This window comes from Mus caroli, unplaced genomic scaffold (genome assembly GCF_978045245.1).
Source record: "Mus caroli unplaced genomic scaffold, Mus_caroli_1 scaffold_2, whole genome shotgun sequence".
Lineage (NCBI taxonomy): Eukaryota > Metazoa > Chordata > Mammalia > Rodentia > Muridae > Mus > Mus caroli.
In genome coordinates, this window is record NW_028227257.1 from 14,010,233 (window position 1) to 14,025,024 (window position 14,792).

The 14,792-nt window shown below is 51.4% G+C and overlaps 1 protein-coding gene across 1 annotated transcript; it reads right to left on the reverse strand.

Moving 5' to 3' along the window:
* Positions 1–473: 473 nt before the first annotated feature.
* Positions 474–12,426, reverse strand: Slc2a10 (solute carrier family 2 member 10). The gene is made up of 5 exons (XM_021157041.3): positions 12,300–12,426; positions 4,692–5,963; positions 4,043–4,165; positions 2,632–2,767; positions 474–2,217 (listed from the first exon to the last, which is right to left on the reverse strand). The coding sequence occupies exons 1-5, from the start codon at positions 12,301–12,303 to the stop codon at positions 2,142–2,144; spliced, it is 1,611 nt and encodes a 536-aa protein (XP_021012700.1). The 5' UTR covers positions 12,304–12,426; the 3' UTR covers positions 474–2,141.
* Between the last annotated feature and the right edge of the window lie 2,366 nt (positions 12,427–14,792).

The window sequence follows — 14,792 nt, forward strand, 5'->3', positions numbered from 1 at the left end:
TTATCATCATAGACAAAGGAAAATGTGAGCAGACACCAAATATTCTCTGTAACATATAGGGCAAGGGCAGTTCTTAACCTGTTAATTTTAGAGTATTTCCCAACAGTGTAAAAAAATGGGGTGACTGGAGAGGCTCTGGCTATTTGTGTGTTGTCTGTCATCTTATCCCTACTATTCGGTATCTGTCAATCAATGTTTTTTCTCCCCTCCATACAGTTTTTTGTCCTTCTTTCCCTCTTTCATCTCCTTTTCTTTCTCAGTCACCCAACCAGAATGTCAGAATAAGTACAGGAACCTTGTCTAGGTCACACTGTGCCCTAGGGTCTAGAGTGACCCTTGATACTTAGTAGACAACACACGTGCATTTGGGCGGAAATATAAATCACCATATGCGTTTATGTTCAAAATAATTTATTTCAAAATACACTTTTAAATTACACGTCTTTGTGTGAGAAGACTTCCCATCTGAAGAGCACTCTGTAAGCACACACACACACACACACACATACACACACACATACACATACACACACACACACACACATACACACACACACATACACACACACACACACACACACACACACACACACACACACGAGGACATCCCAGCAGCATGGAGGAGGGAGAAGGCCAGGAGAGATGTTAGGAGGCAGTGACACAGGTTTGGTTTTTTTGTATTCATCTATTGATTTGGTTGGATAAGATGTCAGTTTGAAGCCAGACTGGCCTAGAACACTCAATCCTTTAGCCTCCTGAGTGCTGGGATTACAGGCATGCACCAGCACATAGGCAGTGATGAGGTTTGAGTATTGGTTATTATAATTACACTGATTGTTTATTATCAATGAAAACACGGTCTAGATGATGCCAGTGCTTAGCAACCAGTCTGTAGAAATCCCGACTGCATAGCAGTCAGCTCTGGGGAGCCGGCACAAGCTTAATCCAGCACACCACTGGTTATGAATGAAATATCTAGAAACAGAGAGCACGGTCACTAGGCCAGACTTGGGAACCAGGAGGGTATGACAGCTGACAGTGCTGGTGAGGCCAGCTACCCAGTGTCCAGGAACTAACTCTGTTTTATTGATGTCCTCCTTATGTGACCTCTGACCTGAGACTCTTGCTTGTCTCCAGTTGACTGACCTTTACAATGCCCCCAAAGAAGAGTTTATGTAACACGGTGAGCAGAAGCCCCCAGGGCTCACGGAAGACTCTCCTGAGAGAGATGGGGTACGTCAATATATCCTTGAGGCACACAACTGTGCCCATTCTGCAGATGAATAAACCAGGGCTTTAGGAAGTCAGTAGCAACCGAAGTAGAAGCCACAATCACCAACACACGGATGAGTTCCTCTAATCCCTTCCTTCATTCAAAGCCCTCTGCTGAAGCCTGGAAACTATTGGGTTCCTAGCACTTGTCACATGTTGGAATCCTGCTCTTACATTCCAGAATGCTAGACTCTGGAACGGAGGTGCACTCTCTGCTAACTAACAAAGCTTCTGTCCCCAGAGCCACTCGACAGGGCCCCTCACTGAGTGCTTATTATGTCCCTGCTCTGAGACTTCAGTCCTTGTGGAGTCAGAAGGGATCTTAGGAGCAGCTTAGTCCAGCTTCTGTGAGACACATGGGGAAACTGAGGTCAGGGTCATAAGACCATCTCAGTTACAGCCTGCTGTTCCCAGTCAGAGTCTTGGCACCTGATAAACATCTTGGGCAAGGGTAAGGGGGTGATGAATACAGGCTCTGGATCACTAAGACCCCGGCAAGGGGATGAGGAAGGCGGAGACTCACAGCCTCTGCTGGTTGGGGATGGTGGTAGGAGACACTTCCTTCCCAAGTCCTCTGAGAAGCACTTGATGGACAGCACGCCACAGAGGATGTCATTATAAACATGGCAGACAAGCCAACTCCCTGGGGAAACTGAGGCATGGAGCTAAATCTTCCAGAGAGCCCTCGGAGTCTCACACTCAAAATGAAGAGTTTGGCGGTCATCTCTCACACCAGCAAGAGGCAGCCTCTGGGAGCAGAGGTCACTACAGAAGGAAATCTGTATCAGGAGTTTCAGACCCCAGCAGGCAGGAGCAGGAGATAGGCTGCAGGAACCAATGTCCCAGCATCTTCCAAGCAGACGGATGCCTCAGGAGGCTGAGGAGACATCCAGGCGATGGTACTGAATACGGATGCGCTGCCTACGGCCAAAGCTTAGAGGGAACCTGCCAATGAAACCACACAATCAGAGAACAGCAGGCCTGGAGCCTCCCTGGGTAGGAGGCAGTGGGCATCACTGCCCCCACCTGATATGGTGGGGCTGTGCCTCAAAAAGAAAAACCAGGGCTGGGATGGAGCTCAGGGTTGAATGCTTACATGTGTTACACACAGTTACACGGGCAGAGGCCCAGGTATGCATGTTCCCTTCAGTGCACACACAAACCCAGGAGCTGAGCCTTAATGTCCATGCAAAGCCACTGTCTGATGATACAAGATAGCTGAAGGAAAGTGGCTGGGCAAAATGGCAGGGAGGCAGGAGATGCAAGCATGTAGCAAAAGAAAGCAGGAGACTGAAGTCCTAAAGAGCCCCACCCCTTTTGATGCACTGTCCCAGCCCCTACACCTCATCCACCACCTACCTGCTTGTCTGAAACTGCTGCTCTATTTCAGCTAAAGACTGTCCTTTGGTTTCAGGAACAAGTAAGTAGATGAAAGCCAGGCCAAGGACAGCGGTCAACCCATAGAGCAGGAAGGTCCAAGCCAAGCCGATGGCACCTTGGGACACAATGTTGGGAGTGTGTATCAGGAGCTGAATAACCTGGTCTTGAGGCCCAGGCCACCCCAAGCAGCTCCTGGGTGTAGAGCCAGCAGTTCACCCATGCAAGGGCCAGGGATGGCCAGTTTGCAGAGGGCTAACAAGCCCTCAGGTAAAGACCTGAAAGCCAGAATGTAACTGGCTGTCCCTGAGCCCGGGGCCACCAATACAATGAGGACAACTTGTATGGAGGGAAAGGTCCCTCCGAGTCAGAACATCCAAGTGGAGGTATGTCTAACTGCAGGGACCATGGGAGGCAGCTCCAGGGCTTCTGCTGGAGAAGGCCACAAATGGTCACTTGGAAAATTGAACTACAGGTGGTCTAGGCTAGACCTGAGCCAGAACAGGAAGACAGAAGCCACTGCTCCAACCTAGAATTCTACCAGGGCTAAGGACCGTTATCAGAGATGACCTCCGCGAGGGACCTCTAAAGTCTGTAGAGGCAGAAGCCAGGCTCTGTGAGGGCACCTTTCTCTCTGGCAGCCATGATTACCCTTTCCATCAGCCTCCCCAAGCAGTGGAATCTTCCCTAGGCTGAGTCTGTAGGGCCAGGCTCCAGTCCCCCGACACCTGGCTGGACTTAGGAATTACATTTCCCCATCTGTGACACTGGGCTGAGGATAAGGCAGGGCTCTCAATGGGTCCTCCCCCTCTTTCCCCTCCATCCCCTTTTTGTCTTCTTCATCCATCCCACATAGCAACATCTGGAGACAGAGGCAACAAGGGAGAAGAAAGGTTGGGAGACCATCACATGGGTGGCGTCTCTAAAACGTCCCCACAGTCTCATGAGCTAGACTTGTAAACACTTGACAACTGGAAGTAGACAAGTAACCCAGCCCTAAGAACTACTAGGGTGAAGGAGCCCTGGGCATTAGAAGAACAGGCCATTAGCTCTGGGAGGGGCAGGTGATCTTGTTGAGCCAATGGGAGCAGGGCTTGGGCTATAGCTAATGAGAGAGATGCCCCAGAGGCGTGCTGGCCATCCTTGGGGATAGCAGGCCTGAGAGAGAATGAAGGGCAGACCCTGGAGTGGAAAGCCCAGTGGCTTTGTTTGAAGCCACCCACCCCGCTCATTTAGGTGACCTAAGATAAAGCAGCTCTTTCTGATTCACAAGCGGGTGGCATCCGGTTTCACGCAGCTATGACCTAGTGAATTTGGGAGCTTTAGCTCTGGAGAGAACTGTCCCCGGATTCAGCTGGACACTGCCTGGGTGGGGTGTGGTCAGAGTGCTCACCAATGAGGTCGAGGAAGGAGAGGCTGATAAAGAGGTTAGCTGCCCAGTTGAAGCTGCTGCAGAAGGCGAAGGCTCTCCCTCGGATCTCCGCTGGGTAGATCTCACTGAGGACCAACCAGGTTACTGGAGGCGAGAGCAAGAGAGATTCTGGGCACCCGTGAACTAGACAGGCCACCTCCCACCCTCATTAACTGAGACCTGTGTCATGCTCTTGACCCCAGATTCTCTCAGATGCACAACCTCTGTGCCCCTGGAGGAACCCCGTGAATAGCTGCAGTCTCAGGTTCCTGGGACACAAGACATTCGATGCTAAGCAGAAGGGTCCTAGGCAAACTGGTATGACTGGTTTTTGTCGGACTTATTACATTCTCTTCAAGTCAGCCTTTCTGATGGAACCACTCAGGGATAGATCTAAGGTTTGAAGAGACCTGGAGTTTAAATGTTGATGCCCACGACGGGGACAGGGGAGGGTTGGCTTAAAAACTTGCAGATGTGGTTGGATTTAAGCTTATGGGGGAACCCCTTGATATAAGCAAGGAATCCTGGAGCCTCCGCTGCCCATCACTAAAGCTCGAGTGTCCCTAGGCTAAGAAGGCCCACTGAAAGGGACAGAAGGCTCTAGATTCCCCTGCCCGATAAGCCCTCCTACCTGGTCCAAAGCCAACGGAGAAGGCGCTCACATAGACCATCATGCAAACCAGTGCAGACCAGCACAGCAGGGTATGCTCGAGGATGGGACTGGTGGGAACTGGGGAGGCAGTGTTCAGAACTGGTGCCAGGGATGCCATGGTGACTGGATGGATGGGTCTCTCAGTGACTGACAGGACTGGCTGTCCTTGGTCCCCATTGGTGTGTAGCACTGGTGGCAGAGATGAGCGCACAAGCAGACCCGAGCTTCCAGGCAGATCCACCTGCTGGCTGGCATTGGATGTGGCCAGGCAGCTGGGTCCGGAGTCCAGCGACACAGCAAAGCTGACCAGGCCTATGCCGCTGACCGATAAGGCCATGAGAGCACATCCAAAGAGCAGGAGGACTCTGCGGCCTGCACGGTCCACCAGCCCTGTGGCGACCAACGTGGCAGCCACCTTCACTGTGCCAAGCCCCACAGAAGCCAGTACAGCTGAGGAGCCCCCGTGGAAGCCAACGGAGCGAAAGATGGTAGAGGCATAATACAGCACATTGGGCTGTCCTGTGAGCTGCTGGAACAGCACCAGCCCCAGCCCCACTACAGTCCGGCTCCACATGCCGTCCTGGGCCCTGAAGAGGTCCAGAAAGCTGTACTGTGGCTTCACCAGGCCTGGTTTGCTTGTTTCCCCTCCCTGGAGTGGGATGAGGTCTTTGGGGGCTGCTGTGCCCTCTGCACCAGCAGGGAGAAGAAAGAGGCTGAGTGACTGTAGGAGAGCAGGCGCAGCCGCCCAGCCAAACATGTGCCTCCAGCCCCAAGGGCTGCCAGCCAGGACATAGTTGAGGCCATAAGAGAACAGAATGCCCACAGTGATGCCCACCTCGTAGAGGGACACCAGCACACCCCTCTGCCGCGGCCCCACCAACTCTGATACGTAGATACAGCATGCCATGGAAGACAGAGAGATGGCAAAGCCAACGGATAAACGGCCCAGGAGCAGCCAGGGCAAGGAGCTGGCCAGACCCAGAATCAGGCTGCCAGCCAGCAGCACCGCATTGCTCCCTAGGATGGCTCGTCTCCTGCCATAGCAGTCAATGAGGAAGCCCCCAACAAGGGAGGCGAGGAGAGCACCTAAGAGCAGACTGCCCACCAGGAGCTCCTGTTCGAGACAGCTCAGCCCAAAGTTCAGCTGGAGTGGTAGGAGGGCACCAGATATGACGGCCAGCTCATATCCGAAGGTCAGGCCCCCCAGCAAAGACACAGAGGCACAGAGCAGGAGGACAGCTGGGCGAAGGCCTGGGAAAACAAAATGACAGGGCAGGGCTCATATGTCTGTGTGTCACACGTTCCTTCTGTCTGTCTGCCCTCCATCTATCCAGCTGTCTACTGTTCAACCACCTACCCTTCCTTCCTTCCTTCCTTCCTTCCTTCCTTCCTTCCTTCCTTCCTTCCTTCCTTCCTTCCTTCCTTCCTTCCTTCCTTCCTCCCTTCCTTCTATCCATTGATACATCCATTCATCTTGCCACCCTTCAGTCTAACTACCCAAGCAGCCATCTGTTCACTCAGCCTGTCTCCACACACCCCTACTCTTTCCACTCATCTTCCTAAGCATTTATATCTCCTACCAGTCAACTACTTATCCTTCCTTTGCTTCCTCTTCTTTCTTCCTCCTATCAACCGACATAGCCATCTATCCACTTATCCATCCACTTATCCATCCACCCATCCATCCACCCACCCATCCACTCATCCATCCACTCATCCATCCATCCATCCATCCATCCATCCATCCACCCACCCACCCACTCATCCACCCACCTATCCATCCATCCATCCATCCACCCATCCATCCACCTACCCACACATCCACCCACCCATTCATCCATCCACCCACCTACCTATCCATCCACCCATCCAGACAGCCATCTGCCTACTTCTCCTCCTTTCCTCCTTCCTCCTTCCTGCATCCATCCACCCACATATGCTTCTATCTGTCCATTCATCTATGCATCCATTCATCCTTCCAATCAACTCTCTGTTCTTCCCTCCCCCTTCTGCCAACATACATACTGATCCATATCTCTTTTCCTTCTTCCCTTATGTTTACCAAACCACATAGTCACACATCTATCTATCCACCCATCCATTTATCCTGTATTCACCCATCCATCCATCCATCCATTTATCTCTCCATTTCCCCTTTAATTTGCCCAACTTTACCCATTGATTCTTTGAGCCATCTATCCACAGACCCACCCATTTCCCACCATCTTCATAGTCCATTCATTGTCACATTGTTGTGGACAGTCACCCATCCAGCATCTACCACACGCTGGCTGTGCTCTCAAGCCTGGCACTGCTGTGATGTTATCCAAGACCTGGCACCCCGTCAGACAACTGATAAAGTTCACATGATCTCGGGTGAGGACTTTATGCCATCAGCACAGGGCAATGGAAGAGCCCTGCAGGGCTCTGCTTTACACGGGGGAGTCAGCTAAGGCCTCTCTGGGGAGGGGACATCTGGGAAGGAACCTGAACACAGTAAGAGAGAAACTGGAAACAATGTAGCAGAACTCACAATACAAAGGGAAGAGTGGTTACAGAGGCTCCGAGCCAGGAAGCGTTTGGTGTAGGAGCATCTGGGAACACACACAGCTGGTCAATGTGTGACATTCACAAAGGGCCAGACTGTTGTGATGCTGCGCCTGCCTTCCTTCAGGGAATCTCACAGCAGCCCTCTGTCATCATCAGCAACATCCACAGAGAACAGAGAGGTTACAAAGTGTTCTCACGGTCACAGAGTAGGAGGCGGAGCTAAGGTTGTGGGAGAGCTTTTGAGCTCTGGGCAGATCTGCAAGGATGGAGAGGCTGGAGTCAGGCAAAGGTGAGGGACAGGCTGACGAGGTCCAGATAGGAGGAGTTCTTCAGGTCTCCAGGGCAACGAGGAATCTCATTTTTAGGGGACACAAGCCTCTGATAACTTACACAAGAAGGTAGTTGGTGGGGTTGTAACCCCCGAATTACTGATACTAGAGAGACATCAGTGTTGTGTACAGACAGTTTGCCTCTGTGTGTGCCCCCCCCCCCCGACACCTTGCCAGAAGCTCCCATCATCCTTCCAGCCTGCAGCAACCATGATCCACAGACAGCTGGTTTCTGCGCTGCGTCCTCCTACGGCGGCCCTGGACTCCCCTCCCCTCCCCTAGGGTTAGAATGGCACTACCCATAAAACTTCCCCTTAAGGAGACAGCTCGAGACATTCTCCCCGCCTTTGTGTCTCCAAAAACCAACACTCCTCCTGATCACTCTCCAGGTGCCTGTTCTTGAGACCTTAGAGAAATAACACGCTCAAGGGAGACCATGGAAAAAGTGAAAGGTAAACAGAGGTCAGGTCACAGACAGTTACGACTGGCCATAAAATTAGTCCTTGAGCAGACACCTATTAACCTCCCTCCCGCTTCAGTACTACTCCACCCTCTACTCCCTTTTCTGTGAATATTCACACTATTCCTATATTGTATATAAACCCAGTGTTTTCTGGACTCAGGGTTACTTGCCAGCATTCACACAGTGAGTGCTAGGTGGGTGAACCGGATTCGAACTTGAAACAATAAAAGACTCTTTGTGAGTTGCAGTGGACTTTGCAATTCTTGGACTTGTCTGAGTTCCCAAGAACTTGGGGCACAACAGTGCTTTATTTTTAATTTTGACTTTTTGGGTTTTGTTTTGTTTTGTTTTTGAGACAGGGTTTCTCTGTGTAGCCCTGGCTGCCCTAGAAGTCACTCTGTAGAACAGACTGGCCTTGAACTCAGAAATCCTCCTGCCTCTGCCTCTCAAGTGCTGGGATTAAAGGCGTGCGCCACCACTGCCCGGCTAGCCTCGAACTTCTGGGCTCAAGAGATCCCCCGGCCTCAGCCTTCCAAGTGATTGAGATTACAGGTTTATATGCCACTTGCCCCAGTTTCAAACCAGAGAATGAGTGAATGATAAGGGACTGTAGAAAACAGCTATGTGAGCCTGAGGGTGGAGCTGTGTGAGCCTGGGGGTGGAGCTGTATGAGCCTGAGGGTGGAGCTGTGTGAGACTAGGGGTGGAGCTGTATGAGTCTGAGGGTGGAGCTCTGTGGAGCGCTTGCCTAAGGTGAATGAAGCCCTGGGTGCTAGACTGCCAAAGGAAAGGAAAACCAGGTTGTGGAAATCTGGGTACCAGTTAGCTCCCTTCTTTTTTTTTTTTTTTTTTTTTACATATCTTTTGCTTTTATTTTTTTTTTAATTTTTAATATTTTTATTACATATTTTCCTCAGTTACATTTCCAATGCTATCCCAAAAGTCCCCCATAGCGCCCCCGTTAGCTCCCTTCTTAAGAATCATGAACCTCTGTGTTCTTATGAGACATGAGTAGACCGTGAGCCCAGCAGGCAGGAGTCGTCCAAGTTTGAGACCAGCCTGGTCTACACAGCAGGACCCATGTCTCAAAACGCAACAGACTAGCAGAGATGGCGGAGGAATAAGATAAAAATAGCTGTCTACAGGGACAGAAAGACCACATGCCCAAGACTGTGGGATGTAGTCCAAGAGTGATTTTCATCAGATACCCCAACATAACCTACAATAAGGGAAGGAAAAAAGTTGCAAGATAAATAGCCCCAAGGAACAAGTGGAATTCATGAATTTAAAAGCAGATGTTAACGAGATGGTGGGTGGTGGGAGAATCCAGGGCTGTTGGTCACGAAGCCTTGAGGGTTTGCACAGTGAGGAAGGAGAGCCAGAAACACAACCGACAGGGATTATAAAGGGACTGTGAGCAGGGACACTGGAGACGAACACAGACCAGTGACCCAGTGCTTGTCAGCTGGGATCTCCCCCACCTTCAGCTCACGCATCCTCAAGACTGACTGGTTTCTACCTTTAGTCGGGAAGGGACACCCGACCTTCAGATCCTCATGTTTCCAGACCACTTAACCCTAAGCACTTAGAACTGGATGCTTTCCTGTTCAGAGTTCCTGCTCTGCAAAGATTAATTCAAATGTGGCAGCCAGCTCTCTGCATTGCCCACTCTGTCCTCTAGTCACTCAAAACGCTGCTTTCCATTGCCAAACATTTCACGGAATGTTCTAGAATATAGAAACTTCTGCACCTGTGCTGTTTGCCTATGGTAGTAACCAGCCGCATGTGGACAACTGGGCGCTTGAGTGGCAGCTAACCTGATGGAGGGTGTCAGATTTCATTTCCATTAATTTAATTAGAAAATGTCTCTTAGTGCCCATGACGTCAGAATAAAATTCCTTTCGTTATTATTAGTAATATTAATAACTTGTGTTTGGTGATGGCCACATTGGCATTGGAGCCGTACAGGTCATTCTTCCGTTTTAATTCACACACTTAAGCACAGATACTTATGGAAGCATCTAGAAGCAGTCAGCAGCGTCTGTCACCCCACCCCCACTGAAGACAAGGAGAACTTTGGTCACGTGATAGCCAGATTTGCGAGAGCAGTCTCTGGTTCAGGTGTTGCTTTGATCACCAAGCATAATAGCTCATTTGTGTCTTACCACAGTTTTAGGAGATGGGCCTTGATATTATCTATGAGTGAATAAACTCATGACCAGAAAGAGGAGAAGCCTTCCCCAGAGCCAAAGCCAGGCCGTCAGCACACCGAGAAAGCAAAGGTTTGAGTGATAGGATGTTGTCCTGACCTCTCCTTCCTGCCTCTTCCTGGGTGTCAGGCAATTTTTATGAAGAGGCAAAATGCTCATGGTGGGAAAATTGTTGTGATTTCCACCTTCTTTCCTCATGAAGGAAGCACCCCCAAATTACTGCCTGGTCCACTGTGTTGGCATTTCTTCTAGGCTCCGCCCCACAGTTACCTGGCAACAGTCAGATGTGCCTGACTCACTGTAAAAGGGAATGCTTGCCCCCTCCTCTTTTCTTGCTCTTGCTCCTCTCTCTTCTCCTCTTACTCCTGCTCCTTACCCTCTTCCCCCCTCCCCATTCCCTCCCCTTTTCTCTCCATGTTCTCCTTCACTCCTCCTCCTCCTTCTCTTCCTTCCTCTCTCTCTCTCTCTCTCTCTCTCTCTCTCTCTGTCTCTCTCTCTCTCTCTCTGACTTTCTCTCAATTCCCCTCCCCATGTCCTGAATAAGCTGTACTCTATATTATACCACCATGTGGTTGGTGCCTCAGAGAGGGGAAGGGATGCCTTTGCCTCCCTCAAACATATCCCTGGTTACCCTTATCTTTTAATAAAACACAACACACTGACCTTACCTCTGGTGGCCCCTGGAGTTCACTCTCAGAGGCGACAAGAGGTGATTGCTATGGCTTATGTATGAGTTGAACTCACAAAAAGCTCATGCTGTTGGGGGACTTGATCCCCTGTTGGTGGGGATGTTTTGGAAGGTTCTAGAAACCTTAGGACATGGGACCTATTCGGAGGAAGTAAGTCCTAGAACACACAGAAGGCCAGACGTGGTTGCCACATCTGTATTCCCAACATTCCCCTGGCAAGGTGGGAAGCAGGAACAGTAGAGTCACCCAGAAGCTTGGGGGAAGCTACCCTGGACCTCACGGAGCAACACAAATAACCAGAGAGGCAGGGGCTACCCTGGACCTCACAGAGCATCAAAGATAACCAGAGAGTCCCTGCCTCAACAAGGTGGGGAGAACACCAATTACCTAAGGCTGGTCTTTGATCTCCATATGCACAGCATGGTGTGTGTACTCCTGTACTCCTCTTCCCACCCATCTACACACACACACACTCACACATACACGCACATGCACGCACACACATACATCATCATCACCACCACCACCATCATCATCGTTACCACCTCTCTTTCTCTTTCATACACACGCATGTGTGTGCATGTGCACACACACACACACACACCTCATTCCACCCCCACTTCCCACTCCTACTCCCCCACCTTCCCCCCCCCTCAGAAAAACCCACTTCTGGACAAGGCTTCAGGTCTGCCTTGGTCTCCTTTGCTACCAGAGGAACACACCTCCTGGCCTTCGTACCCCTGTGTGTGCCACGGCTCCTGTTCATTACCTGGTCCCCAGCTTCTCACCTCCGAGATTGAGAGCACAGTCTCTTTCTTCACTGTGTGTCCCAAGCCCCTCCCTGCGCGTGCTCTGAACAGCATGCCCACTGAAGAATGAGAAACTGACTATGCCTTTAAGTTTCTGAATCCAGAAAAGATAACAGAAATCTTGACCTCCTGTCCTCCTGGCTGGAACTCTGCATTAGTGGACCTGTCTCCTCTCACCAAAGTCAAATCCAGCCCAGGAGTTCCATCTTAATCTGTCCCTGTCAGTGCCCTGCCCCTAGGGCAATACCGAGCACTGCTGGCTGGCTTGGTTCTGGGGTCTATGACTCAGTTTGCCGAACTGGAGTCCCCTCAGAGCCCCCAACAGCCTCAACACCCCAAAGCGACCATGTCTGTGGAACTATCCCAAGGCCCTGTCTGCAGAATCATCGCCCTGGGGCTCCAGGGGGCTCCCTGCGGCCAGGCCACTCCCCTGGAAGGCAGATGGATAGCGCGGGGGAGGGGGGGGGAACCCGCCGGGGGGGGGACCCGCCCTGCCTTTCGCGGTGTCCAGGACAGGGTAGGGGTGGCCGCGACTTACCCATAGCTAGCGAGTAGCGCTGGGCGGCCGGGATGGGCTCTGGGTCCCGCACGTCCTGGTCAAATCCCCGCTGTAGCAGTGGCAGACAAACTTTCCCCAGAGCTGGGGCCTGCGCTCTCCCTCCGCCACGTTGGCCAGCCCGCTCTGAGTCTGGGGGGCGGGACGGAGGGTAGCCCGGTACCGCCCGACAGCCAATGCTGTGGCGGCCCTGCTGCCCCACAAAGGAACTTACTTCAAGTTTCCCCAGAGAAACTGTCACTCTACAAATAGTTTCCACAGTCACTGTGGCCCACCCTTCACTGGCCTGCCCAGTGTACACACACACACACACACACACACACACACACACACACACACACCCTGTGCCAGGTCTCACCCATATTCACACACACACACACACACACACACATCCTATGACAGTCGTCGGGCCTCTCCCATGTGTACCCCCACCCCACCCCACTCAGCACCTCTGACATCACAGCCATTCAGCACCATTCCCTCTCCATCCCTGTAAGCACAGAAACACTGGCTTGGACTTGGGGTGCCCCAGGGAACAAGGCAGACAAGTTCCTTGTTTCTTCTGCGGAAGAAAACGTTCTAAAGGAATCAGAGGAGCCCAGCAGCATAAGGAAGGACAGCCGGAGATCATTAGCCTGGGCACCAAGCCAGGCAGCTGGGGATGGCTGGGTTGGTTTGTCCTGATGGACCAGGCCCTGGGGATAGCAAAGGGGACAGCAAAGGAGCCAGTGGGAACAAAGGAGCATACGAAGTGAAGGCTGAGAGTCTAGAATCTAGGGGTTCAGAGAGGTCAAGTGGAGAGGAGTGGGTGAACCGGGACGCCATCCTGAGATCTTGGGGCTCTGTCAGGAATGTAAGTGTTTGGTTCACTGCAGTGCCGGGAGCTGAAGTTAAGGCCTCCCGTATGCCGGGCAGGCACTCTGCCATGGAGTCTAGCCCCAGACCAGGAACGAGGAGTTTTATCCCAGTTGAAGGAGACAAATTCTGATGGGTACAGGGGTAAGGCTGGGAGCTGGGCAGCTGATGCAGTAGAGAGAAAGCCATTTTGATGCCAATGGTTGGGATGGAGACATGTAGGCAAATCAGGGGAAGGCTTGGTAAAGATCGTCAGGAGGCTGGGAAGGGAGATGTAGGGCTCTGTGCTTACTGCCAAATGGCTTTGGGCATCCATGTAGAATGGAGGAGGGGATGGCTTTGCCCCCTAGGTTAGGGACAATGCCAGTAATTCTCACTCCAGGACCACAGGCAGGGTACAGCCCTCCCCCGCCTCTTGTGTGCTCACACACAGGTTTTCTGTGAATGTCGTCACACCAACCTAGTCTCAGGAATACTTTCTCCAAGAGGACCAAATGCCTTAGGAAAATGCAAGTACCTTGACTGTGATGATTTGTGTATGCTCAGCCCAGGGAGTGGCACTATTAAAAGGTGTGGCCCTGTTGGAGTAGGTATGGCCTTGTTGGAGTACGTGTGTCACTGTGGGTGTGGGCTTTAAGACCCTCATCCTAACTGCCTGGAAGCCAGTATTCTGCTAGCAGCCTTCAGAAGAAGATGTAGAACTCTCAGCTCCTCCTGCACCGTGCCTGCCTGGATGCTGCCAATACTCCCACCTTGATGATAATGGACTGAACTTCTGAACCTGTAAGCCAGCCTCAGTTAAGTGTTGCGCTTTGTAAGAGTTGCCTTGATTCATGGTGTCTGTTCACAGCAGTGAAACCCTAACTAGCTGAGACACTGACAAAGAGATGTTTGTAGACCAGACCTTCTGAGGCAAGGCCCTTTGGAGTCTGGAGAGACTACAAAGTTTGAAAACACGGCCCAGAATTCCTCACTCTCTCTCCCTAGTGTGTGTACACCGAGAGATTGCAGGGAGTAGCAAGCCATGTGACAACTGGGCTGAGACCCTGACCCTCAAGGTGAGTCTGACTGAACTGGGATTGGTGGCGCGCATCCATAAAGCTGGCAACTGGGGCTGGAGAGATGGCTCAGTGGGTAAGAGCACCCAACTGCTCTTCCGAAGGTCCAGAGTTCAAATCCCAGCAACCACATGGTGGCTCACAACCATCCGTAACGAGATCTGGCGCCCTCTTCTGGAGTGTCTGAAGACAGCTATAGTGTACTTACATATAATAAACAAATAAATAAATCTTAAAAAAAAAAAGCTGGCAACTGAGAAGCTGAAGTAGGAGGACTGAGGGCAGCTCAGACTACTCAGGGAGACCCTGTCCCATACAGCTGACGATGACAAAGTCCAGCTGCCAGCCCTGCTGTGAGGAAGCCCACACTACAATATATGTAACACTATATAACAATATATATAGTCCTAGCATCTGGGTCATCTCAAAGCCAGGCTCTGTGAATGATTCCAGACCTCAGGAGTCCTGTTCAGCCTAGGCATTAGCGATTATATGGCCATGACAGTTAGAATTTAAGGGCCCCATATCCCATGCATGAGTGTAATAAATGTTTGATCGAGCT

Bases quoted from the DNA above. Each gene is read 5' to 3' on its own strand.
- Slc2a10 (XM_021157041.3), bottom strand. The intron at 4,166-4,691 runs GTAGGAGGGCTT...TCTCGCCTCCAG, and splicing joins CTCCGTTGGCTTTGGACCAG to TAACCTGGTTGGTCCTCAGT. The intron at 2,768-4,042 runs GTGAGCACTCTG...TTGTGTCCCAAG, and splicing joins CTCCTTCCTCGACCTCATTG to GTGCCATCGGCTTGGCTTGG.